Below are 12,049 nucleotides of genomic sequence, written 5' to 3'. Positions count from 1 at the left end.
TATAAACGTAGGGTGCATGTGTTTTCCTAAAACAAACAAACCAACCTCGCCAATTTACTAAGAATGTTAAAATCACAATTCACAAAAGATCTCTTCTGTATGTGTAGAAGTACTTCGGGAGGAGTTGTGTCTATACATGTCGGAGGAAGGTAGCATACCTACTTAAGTATTTCTGTCATGAATAACGCAATAAAATATACACCTGTATAGCTCGAGTTTATTTCTCGAAATATCCATTTAGTACCCTGTTGAATTTCCATTTAATAAGTCAAAATTCCAAGTAACAAGAAAATACAAGTAACTAAATCACCAAGCCGTACTGCTCTTACGTGCAACAGCACATAGAAGGAACCTGAAACTATTCGAGAATAAAAGATAATTGTGAGGCAACGGATGACATTACCTATATTGGGTAGCGCTGTTATTTCGGACACTATCGCTTATCCAAAAGTAAAACTTTAAATGTTCTGCTCGAGCGAGCAGGCTGATACGACAAGTAATTGAACTTCATGTTCCCAGTTAGATGTGTATATATATATATGTATGTTGTGTGTAATTGTCTATATACGCGTGAACCCGTATACTATGTCAAAGCTCTCAGGATAAAATCCAACATCATACAACTTAATAACATGCAAATACATTACTCAAGAGGATCTTGATGATAATTTTGTGTACAGCTGCTATACAGGACGGGGACCCGTAACGCCCGTCAGCTTTATTATGGACTAAGAGTACTACTCACACTAGTGCCGCGTCCCGTGACCAGGGAATCACGAACGAGAGTGCAGGGCGATGTCCAACGGTCCGCAACACCAGAACAAAATGTCGGACACCGGTGACAAATGGACAAGCATTTCTAATGGGACATCGCACATCGGGGGAACGGAAAGTGTCATCAACCACACTGGAGATGGCAAACCGGAAATGTCCGAATTCACTCTAGAAAAAGGTATGACACGCCCTCCACATAATACAGAATAGGATGAGAATCATCTCCTGTAATGAAAGCAGAACCAGTATTACCAGATTATCACTGAATGCAAGTTGTGATTGTTTCACAAACTCAGAAAGTGAAATACAGCTTAATACAATAATGTTACCACAAACGGTATATTGATAAAAGTACTAGCACAACGGAATTATTCAAATCAGCCCTCTACCGTCACCTTTCAAACGCAAATTAGACCATCTCGTATCTTTTAAAAACAATCTCTTTCCATGTTTCACTCCTCGTCTGACATTTTATCTTCAAATTGTTGAAGTTGGTCAGTACCATTTAGAAGAAGTAGAAGAAGTAATAGGGTACGGATATTTAAACATATATTTTTTCTATCAAATAGAATCAATGTATAGAAGTGTGTAAAGTACTTATAAAATACATGCAGTTGAATGTCGGTTATTTGGACATAGTATGTAAGATACTTTGACGACTCCCTGTAAAGCAGTCTAGAAGATATATGTGAAGTTTTCACACATTTGACGTCTGTGACTTTGTAAGTTGGTCAAGCCGGTCACCAATTAACGACTCCACAAACTACATAACTATCATCTCCCGCAAGCTACATGTACTAGGCAAATACCATGAGCATAGTCATCGGAGTTCCATAGAGGATGTTTTACTTTGTTTAAACGTTTAACATATTTAAACTATACCGCCTAGAAAGTAATACATGTCTTTTATTTGAATAGAATTGATAGTCATTTGTAAGTTGGTCAAGAGGGTCGTCGATTAATGATTCCACAAGCTTCATAACTATAATCTCTAGCAAGCTACCAAATAAATAGCATGAGTATAGTCATCATAGTTCCGAAGGGGATGCTTCACTTTTCACAAAGAATCTACAGTAAAACATCCATGACTCTCTGCTTCACAGTAATGTAGATGAAGTTGTCGGACGTATTTAATACACTTAATCCACATGACCTTGAAACTTGGTCTATAAATTTGAATTAATTGTTGACTGTGTGCCGTATGTTTCTTTGGGAGAAATCTTTAAAAAAGAAAAGATAATGACGGACTGACAGACCTGTATTACCAGGCAATGATAATACGGTGAAATTCTTGGGGTGCTTATATTACTAGAATATTTCATAATAATTAACATAAAATAAGAAATAATTTTAATTGAATGGCTGCTGTATAGTGCTTATATTTTGGAGGAATGGAGTTTTTGTCGCACAATTTGCAAGAAAACAAAAAACGTGGATTATCTACTGCGTGAAGTTACTTCTCTCCTGTTGAAGAATTAGTTAGAGCTAATGAACTTTCCAGTGTTTTGGGAAAGTTTTACCTCAGTAATATGTTCCGTGAGTTACCGACCCAACAGAGTTGAAAGGGACACTTGACAGTATACATGGTTTGCGTAGATATATGATAGTACACGTATATACAGGTTTACAGGTACTGCCATTGTTTCATCGCAAAATACATGTTATGTACATATTTTCCAACCAGAAAGGAATAAACTAATACAAACAAATAAAATAGTCACCATATGTTGTTGTCTGCAGCCAAGCGTTTTAAGTCGGGTTTATAGACCATCTGCCGATGCTTGGTGATTAATGATAACGTACGACGATCAGGCTCATTTTCTATGGCTTATGCATGGCACTTCATAGTATATTGTTTGTGTATATGAAATCAATGGCAGGAAGAGCTGTTATGTACGTTACATATTCTGATATGAATAACGCGTATGATGTTTATCTTTGTGCCTTTATAGAATCTCGTGATATCGAACGACAATGTTGCTAGCCTTGAGTGTTTACTAACGTGAAATGAGATACACTATATTGTTCGTAGCATCTATCTATCTGATATATTTTCGAAATAATTTCAACGTAAAATAAAGTAAAAACCTACATGTTCTTTGGATCTCAAGATATCACCATCAGGTCAAAATGACGATAAAACTGATGATCTTTGAAACTGAAATTAACTGTTGTTTGACATGTTTGTTAAGTTATTGGAGTTCAATACAATATAGACCTGTACTTCATTACCAAACTCTAAAAATAGTTCTCATTAGAGTGCAAGTATTCCCTTATAATGATAAACTTGGTATACCGAATGATAAGAATGTGACTTCAATAAAGGATCCCTGCCCCATTACATTGTGTTTTTGCTATATAGTTACCTCCCCCTACTTCCGTTTAGATATAACTGTATCAACCTGGTTGCTCAGTCTGTTAGAGAAATACATGTACAATGTAGTAGGTATCAGCCGGAAGTCCAGTGTTCGCTGAATTTTACAACCGAAACTATTTCAAAAGTGCTACAAGGTATTGCTTTGTTTTTGTTTTGGAAATGATAAAAGCTATTGTTATGTCAGAAAAAACCTGTTAACAGTAGTTAGTCACAGTTCTTGGTAGTGGTAAGGGGATCCTTTATTATAGTCGATACGACAATGTTAGAGAAACACAGAAACAATACCTGTCGTAATGAAGAACATGTCCATCAGATCGTTTGTGACCGACATACTGATTTCACAGGAGTCATCACAATCGATACCCGCGGCTCTGGAAACATTTCAAACTCGTCCGCAACACCTTCATTAACAAGTGTTGGGCTCCTGATGCCTTTGAAAAATAGATCAAATATTTTCACTTATATGATCTCTGATGTACGTCATAATAAGTGTTAACTGTCTGTACTCAAACAGTGATGTGTCTAGGTAGCAATGTCAATAATCTTGTTGGAACACCTAGTTACTCTAGTACAGGGAACGCAAACCCTTCGGAACACCTGGTTTCTCTAGTACAGGAAACGCGAACCCTTCGGAACACCTGGTTTCTCTAATACAGGAACGCGTACCACTAAGAACACTTAGTTTATAAAGTACTGAAAACGTGTACCCATCAGAGCACCTAGTCGCTCTATTGCTCTAGTCTAGGAAATGTTTTCACTTTGGAAAACACAGTTTCTCTCGTACAGGGAAACGCGCACCCGTTTAAATTCTAGATAACTATTGTACAGGATACGCTCACCCTTCGGAATATCTTGTTTTTTAAGTACAGTAAAAGCCTCCCCTTCGAAATATTAAATCCACCTCCGTTTTCATGGGTCGTTGTAATGTATGCTCTTTGATTTGGTGTCTCCTTGATTCCTGTCCCATTATTTCTATTACGGGTTCGTATTTAGTCACGGTGTATTGGCGATGTGGTACACTTTGTCTTTGTTCGTTGACGATGTAGTACACTTTGTATAAACAAAATTTCGCATTTTGAACTTCTGTGTTGACGATGTGGTACTTTTGTATCTACAATGAGTTCAGATTCGTCTATGTATATTGGCAGTTTGGACCATGTATTTGAATTTCTCCTCGTCCATTGGTAGATTTTGTCCTTGTGTAATTAATGATGGCGTGATATATTTTGTCATTGTGAATTGATAATAGCGCACATTTTGTATCGACAATGAGCTAATATTTTGCTCTTGTTTGCTGACTATGAAGTATACTTTACTTTAATTATTGACCATGTGATAACGTTTGTCTTTGTGTATTTACTATGAGGTAACATTTGTCCTAGCTTAGTGATATACGGTACATTTTGTCCTTGTGTATTTACGACATGGTACATTTGTCCTTGTGAATTGACGAAGCGGTACATTTTGTCCCTGTGTATTGATGATGCGGCACATTGTGTTATTGTGTATTTACGACACGGTACATTTGTCCTTGTGTATTGACGATGCGGTACATTTTGTTATTGTGTATTTACGACACGGTACATTTTGTCCTTGTGTTGTGACGATACGGTACATTTTCTGTACATTTTGTCCTTGTGAATTGACGAAGCGGTACATTTTGTCCCTGTGTATTGATGATGCGGTACATTGTGTTATTGTGTATTTACGACACGGTACATTTGTCCTTGTGTATTGACGATGCGGTACATTTTGTCCTTGTGTATTTACGACATGGTACATTTTGTCCTTGTGTATTTACGACACGGTACATTTTGTCCTTGTGTAGTGACGACATGGTACATTTTGTCCTTGTGTTTTTACGACATGGTACATTTTGTCCTTGTGTATTAACGACACGGTACATTTTGTCCTTGTGTATTTACGACATGGTACATTTTGTCCTTGTGTATTGACGATGCGGTACATTTTGTCCTTGTGTATTTACGAAATGGTACATTTTGTCCTTGTGTAGTGATGATACGGTACATTTTGTCCATGTGTATTTACGACACGATACATTTGTCCTTATGTATTGACGATGCGGAACATTTTGTTATTGTGTATTTACGACATGGTAAATTTTGTCCTTGTGTAGTCATGATGCGGTACATTTTGTCCATGTGTTGTGATGATGTGGTACATTTTGTCCTTGTGTATTTACGACATGGTACATTTAATCCTTGTGTAGTGACGATGTGGTACATTTTGTCCTTGTGTATTTACGACATGGTACATTATGTCCTTATGTAGTGATGATGCGGTACATTTTGTCCTTGTGTAGTGACGATGTGGTACATTTTGTCCTTGTGTATTTACGACACGGTACATTTTGTCCTTGGGTATTTACGACATGGCACATTTGTCCTTGTGTAGTGATGATGCGGTACATTTTGTCCTTGTGTATTAACGACAAGGTACATTTTGTCCTTGTGTATTTACGACATGGTACATTTGTCCTTGTGTATTAACGACATGGTACATTTTGTCCTTGTGTATTTACTACATGGTACATTTTGTCCTTGTGTAGTGACGATGCGTTACATTTTGTCCTTGTGTATTTACGACACGGTACATTTTGTCCTTGAGTAGTGAAAAAGCGGTACATTTTGTCCATGTGTATTTACGACACGATACATTTGTCCTTATGTATTGACGATGCGGAACATTTTGTCCTTGTGTATTTACGACATGGTATATTTTGTCCTTGTGTAGTGATGATGCGGTACATTTTGTCCATGTGTAGTGACGATGTGGTACATTTCGTCCTTGTGTATTTACGACATGGTACATTTTGTCCTTATGTAGTGATGATGCAGTACATTTTGTCCTTGTGTAGTGACGATGTGGTACATTTTTTGTCCTTGTGTATTTACGACATGGTACATTTGTCCTTGTGTAGTGACGATGCGGTACATTTTGTCCATGTGTAGTTACGATGTGGTACATTTCGTCCTTGTGGATTTACGACATGGTACATTTTGTCGTTGTGTAGTGACGATGCGGTACATTTTGTTCCTGTGTATTTACGACACGGTACATTTTGTGCTTGTGTAGAGAAAAAGCGGTACATTTTGTCCATGTGTTTTTACGACACAATACATTTGTCCTTATGTATTGACGATGCGGAACATTTTGTTATTGTGTATTTCAACATGGTACATTTTGTCCTTGTGTATTGACGATGCGGTACATTTTGTTATTGTGTATTTACGACACGATACATTTTGTCCTTGTGTTGTGACGATACGGTACATTTTCTGTACATTTTGTCCTTGTGAATTGACGAAGCGGTACATTTTGTCCTTGTGTATTGATGATACGGTACATTGTGTTATTGTGTATTTACGACACGGTACATTTGTCCTTGTGTATTGACGATGCGGTACATTTTGTCCTTGTGTATTTACGACATGGTACATTTTGTCCTTGTGTATTAACGACACGGTACATTTTGTCGTTGTGTAATGACGACATGGTACATTTTGTCCTTGTGTATTTACGACATGGTACATTTTGTCCTTGTGTTTTGACGATGCGGTGTAGTGATGATGCGGTTCATTTTGTCCTTGTGTATTGATGATACGGTACATTGTGTTATTGTGTATTTACGACACGGTACATTTGTCCTTGTGTACGACATGGTACATTTTGGCCTTGTGTAGGGATGATGCGGTACATTTTGTACTTGTGTAGTGCCGATGTGGTACATTTTGTCCCTGTGTATTTACGACATGGTAGATTTTGTCCTTGTGTAGTGATGATGCGGTACATTTTGTCCTTGTGTAGTGACGATGTGGTACATTTTGTCCCTGTGTATTTACGACATGGTACATTTTGTCCTTGTGTAGTGATGATGCGGTACATTTCGTCCAGGTGTATTTACGACACGATACATTTGTCCTTATGTATTGACGACGCGGAACACTTTGTTATTGTGTATTTACGACATGGTTCATTTTGTCCTTGTGTTTTGACGATGCGGTACATTTTGTCCATGTGTATTTACGACACGATACATTTGTCCTTATGTATTGACGATGCGGAACATTTTGTTATTGTGTATTTACGACACGGTTCATTTTGTCCTTGTGTTTTGACGGCACGGTACATTTTGTCCATGTGTATTTACGATGCAGTAAATTTTGTCCTTGTGTATTTACGACACGGTACATTTTGTTATTGTGTATTTACGACACGGTACATTTTGTCTTTGTGTTGTGACTTTGCGGTACAGTTTGTCCTTGTGTATTGACGACACGGCACATTTTGTACTTGTGTATTTACGACACGGTACATTTGTCCTTGGGTTTTGACGATGCGGTATATTTTGTTATTGTTTATTTACGACATGGTACATTTTGTCCTTGTGTATTGATGATGCGGTACATTTGTCCTTGTGTATTGACGATGCGGTACATTTTGTTATTGTTTATTTACGACACGGTACATTTGTCCCTGTGTATTGACGACACGGTACATTTTGTCCATGTGTATTTACGATGCGGTACATTTTGTCCTTGTGTTTTGACGACACGGTACATTTTGTCCTGGTGTATTTACGATGCGGTACATTTGTCCTTGTGTATTGACGATGCGGAACATTTGGTTATTGTGTATTTACGACACGGTACATTTTGTTATTGTGTATTTACGGCACGGTACATTTTGTCCTTGTGTTGTGACGATACGGTACATTTTCTGTACATTTTGTCCTTGTGAATTGAAGAAGCGGTACATTTTGTCCTTGTGTTTTGATGATGCGGTACATTGTGTTATTGTGTATTTACGACACGGTACATTTGTCCTTGTGTATTGACGATGAGGTACATTTTGTCCTTGTGTATTTACGACATGGTACATTTTGTCTTTGTGTATTTACGACACGGTACATTTTGTCCTTGTGTATTTACGACATGGTACATTTTGTCCTTGTGTACTTACGACACATTACATTTGTCCTTGTGTATTGACGATGCGGTACATTTTGTCCTTGTGCATTTACGACACGGTACATTTTGTTTATGTGTATTTACGATGCGGTACATTTTGTCCTTGTGTATTTACGACATGGTACATTTTGTCCCTGTGTTGTGACGATGCGGTACATTTTGTTATTGTGTATTTACGACACAGTACATTTTGTCCTTGTGTTGTGACGATGCGGTACATTTTCTGTACATTTTCTTCTTGTGTAGTGACGAAGTGGTACATTTTGTTATTGTGTATTTACGACACGGTACATTTTGTCCTTGTGTAGTGACGATGCGGTACATTTTGTCCTTGTGCATTTACGACACGGTACATTTTGTTTATGTGTATTTACGATGCGGTACATTTTGTCCTTGTGTTTTTACGACATGGTACATTTTGTCCCTGTGTTGTGACGATGCGGTACATTTTGTTATTGTGAATTTACGACACGGTACATTTGTCCTTGTGTTTTGACGATGCGGAACATTTTGTTATTGTTTATTTACGACATGGTACATTTTGTCCTTGTGTACTTACGACACATTACATTTGTCCTTGTGTTGTGACGATGCGGTACATTTTGTCCTTGTGCATTTACGACACGGTACATTTTGTTTATGTGTATTTACGATGCGGTACATTTTGTCCTTGTGTTTTTACGACATGGTACATTTTGTCCCTGTGTTGTGACGATGCGGTACATTTTGTTATTGTGTATTTACGACACGGTACATTTTGTCCTTGTGTTGTGACGATGCGGTACATTTTCTGTACATTTTCTTCTTGTGTAGTGACGAAGTGGTACATTTTGTTATTGTGTATTTACGACACGGTACATTTTGTCCTTGTGTAGTGACGAAGCGGAACATTTTGTCCTTGTGTAGTGACGATGCGGTACATTTTGTTATTGTGTATTTACGACACGGTACATTTGTCCTTGTGTATTGACGATGCGGTACATTTTGTCCTTGTGTATTGACGACACGGTACATTTTGTACTTGTGTATTTAAGACACGGTACATTTGTCCTTGTGTTTTGACGATGCGGTACATTTTGTTATTGTTTATTTACGAAATGGTACATTTTGTCCTTGTGTATTGACGATGCGGTACATTTGTACTTGTGTAGTGACGATGCGGTATATTTTGTTATTGTTTATTTACGATGCAGTACATTTTGTCCTTGTGTTGTGACGATGCGGTACATTTTGTCCTTGTGTATTTACGACACGGTACATTTTGTCCTTGTGTTGTGACGATGCGGTACATTTTGTTATTGTTTATTTACGTCACGGTACATTTGTCCTTGTGTATTGACGATGAGGTACATTTTGTCCTTGTGTATTTACGCGATGCGGTACATTTTGTCCATGTGTATTTACGACACGATACATTTGTCCTTATGTATTGACGCTGCGGAACATTTTGTTATTGTGTATTTACGACACAGTACATTTTGTCCTTGTGTTGTGACGATGCGGTTCATTTTGTCCTTGTGTATTTACGACACAGTACATTTTGTCCTTGTGTTGTGCCGATGCGGTACATTTTGTCCTTGTGCATTTACGACACGGTACATTTGTCCTTGTGTTTTGACGATGCGGTACATTTTGTTATTGTTTATTTACGACACGGTACATTTGTCCTTGTGTATTGACGAAGCGGTACATTTTGTCCTTGTGTATTGACTATGCGTTATCTGCTTATTTACCTATCATGATTAAAGCCGACAATCTCATCACATATCGTACATTTTCCAATGATGGATCAATTTTATTTCCTTATTTTCTGTTCAAAAATCAAGGCACGTTTTTGTACTGACTGAAAATGTCACAGATGTTCTTTGAACTTGTTTTGATTCAATATAAGATACAAGAGGCCCATGGCAGTTTTAGAGATATGTTATTGTTGATGTCAATTGAACGTCCTATAAATTAGTAAAACTAGTCTACCTTTTACACGATTTTAAAATTACATTTAACGACATGTTTAAGGGCTGATCAGCTGAACGTGTCGTTAATGCAAACTAATGATTATTTGAGTAATTTCTGAAAATTCTCAAACATTTCATATATTTCTTTACCCTCGGATGGTCAATTATTGTGCACATACATGCGACTGAAGTTTTTTTATTGATCTTAAATTTTTTCTGATCATTTAAGTTGTGCACGAAGTTGTACTTAAGCTAACTAGCCTTTTGTCTTCCGGCCTCTACGTATGTACAGTTGATTATCGTCCTTTTACTAGACATTTCTTATTTTGAGGCAGACCTAGCACGGAGTCAGAGACGGACACCGAGAGTAGTAAATTCAGGGAACATCTCAAAACCTTTATTTCACTCCACCCTTTCGCAATCAACCAGCAGAATTCAATGAAATTTTCACATAATGGTTATGTCACTATGTAGAGATGATCTTTTGAAAACGATAACTTTCAGCGATGTTTCAGTCCATTTTTTCATCAAAATATTTTTGTTTTTGTTTTAATAGATTCCATTTTTAGTGGGTCGGTCAGGAAACAGCAAAGTTGTTCCTACATTAGAACAAATCAAATAATGTTAAGCTGTCACCTTCGACAAATAGTTGCAAATACATATTGATATAGTCCAAAATTCTCGTAAATATTCTGATTTTCACCTATTTATCTCGAAAATGTATTTCTATATTGCAGTTCTAGTCTAGTTATAAAAACACACGCCGGTCTTTTTTAGACAAACTCAATTAAAAAGAGCGCGCTGAGATCTTTAGAGGAACACGTTCAAATGTATGATATACTTTAATTTCCTAATGCGCGATTTTCTAAAACACGTTTCTCAAGAGACAACTCAGTCTCATGTGGCTTTATTTCAGACATTCTTGTTGTTTTAATATGACGTAGAATTTGTACAACCCAACTCTCCATCAGACAATGAAAATAGATGGTGGTAGTTGTTTAGGGAAAAGATAGACTTGATATTCTATCCCAGAGAAAGCAGTATCTCTGACATACCCTATACGCTACGTTCCATATAAAATTATTTTGAAATGACCCATGTATTTATTTGTCGAGGTATCGGTCTCCTTGCTCCGTGCAAGGTCTACCCCAAAATGAGAAAGGTCTATAACGTAGTAAAGCGAGTTCAGGAACAACAGAACAAAATAATTGCTTAAGAAGGATTGATATGCTAAATAAATAAAATCATTTAATAAAGAAATTGATAACACATTTAAGCATATACTGGCTGTGATAGATCTTGCTTTGAGGAGTTCGTGAGTTTTCATACTTCACACAGAGATCTCAGAATTAAGACAGTAAGGCTTAATAAACGTCGGTGACGGTACAATAAGATGAACGTATATATGATTTTTTCGCCTTCTTGTACTTTAGCAATGCCTGCGAAACGGCAGTGAAAGGAAAATTAGCTGTCTTACCCACTTTCTGTTTTTTTTCTCCAGCAGATTTTTGGGTCGGTTCAATTTGTTGGGTTTCGAGCTTTACAGTAAATACACAAGCACCGTTGATCTACTCGCTCTGGGCATTGCTACTCTAGTATTCTCCCTGTACCTTAGATGGAGCCCTTCTGTGGTTCCTGTATCCGTGGACAATGACGTTATATGACATCCAATTGTAATTTGTTGTCGTATGATTTAGTTGTTGCAAGCATATAAACCCGTTAACAAACAAAATATCTCAGATTATTTTGGTTTGCCTTAAAAGTATAGAACTATTAGCCAGTCGAAATCAGTGCCCTATTTTTGCAGTCCTAGATATAGAGAATTCAGTCTGTTCAAATGACGCATACAATAAAACACAACACGTGGTATTATGTATATTTTATATATACTTATTTACTGTTTATATAGCTAAACGTTTTATCAAGATACAGGGTATTGTCACATATGCCGA

The 12,049-nt window shown here is 37.1% G+C and overlaps 1 protein-coding gene across 1 annotated transcript in view; it reads left to right on the top strand.

The window, feature by feature from the left end:
* Nucleotides 1-614: 614 nt before the first annotated feature.
* The window catches only part of LOC110463965 (transmembrane protein 163-like), a 37,525-nt gene continuing 26,090 nt past the window's right edge, over nt 615-12,049 (top strand). Inside the window, exon 1 of the mRNA XM_021518936.1 lies at nt 615-952. Coding sequence (XP_021374611.1) covers nt 796-952 — 157 coding nt within the window. The 5' untranslated portion in view covers nt 615-795. The remainder of the gene's footprint in view (nt 953-12,049) is intronic.

Source organism: Mizuhopecten yessoensis, unplaced genomic scaffold, assembly GCF_002113885.1.
Source record: "Mizuhopecten yessoensis strain PY_sf001 unplaced genomic scaffold, ASM211388v2 scaffold10949, whole genome shotgun sequence".
In the NCBI taxonomy this organism is placed as follows: Eukaryota; Metazoa; Mollusca; class Bivalvia; order Pectinida; family Pectinidae; genus Mizuhopecten; species Mizuhopecten yessoensis.
This window is presented reverse-complemented; position numbering and strand designations above follow the sequence as displayed.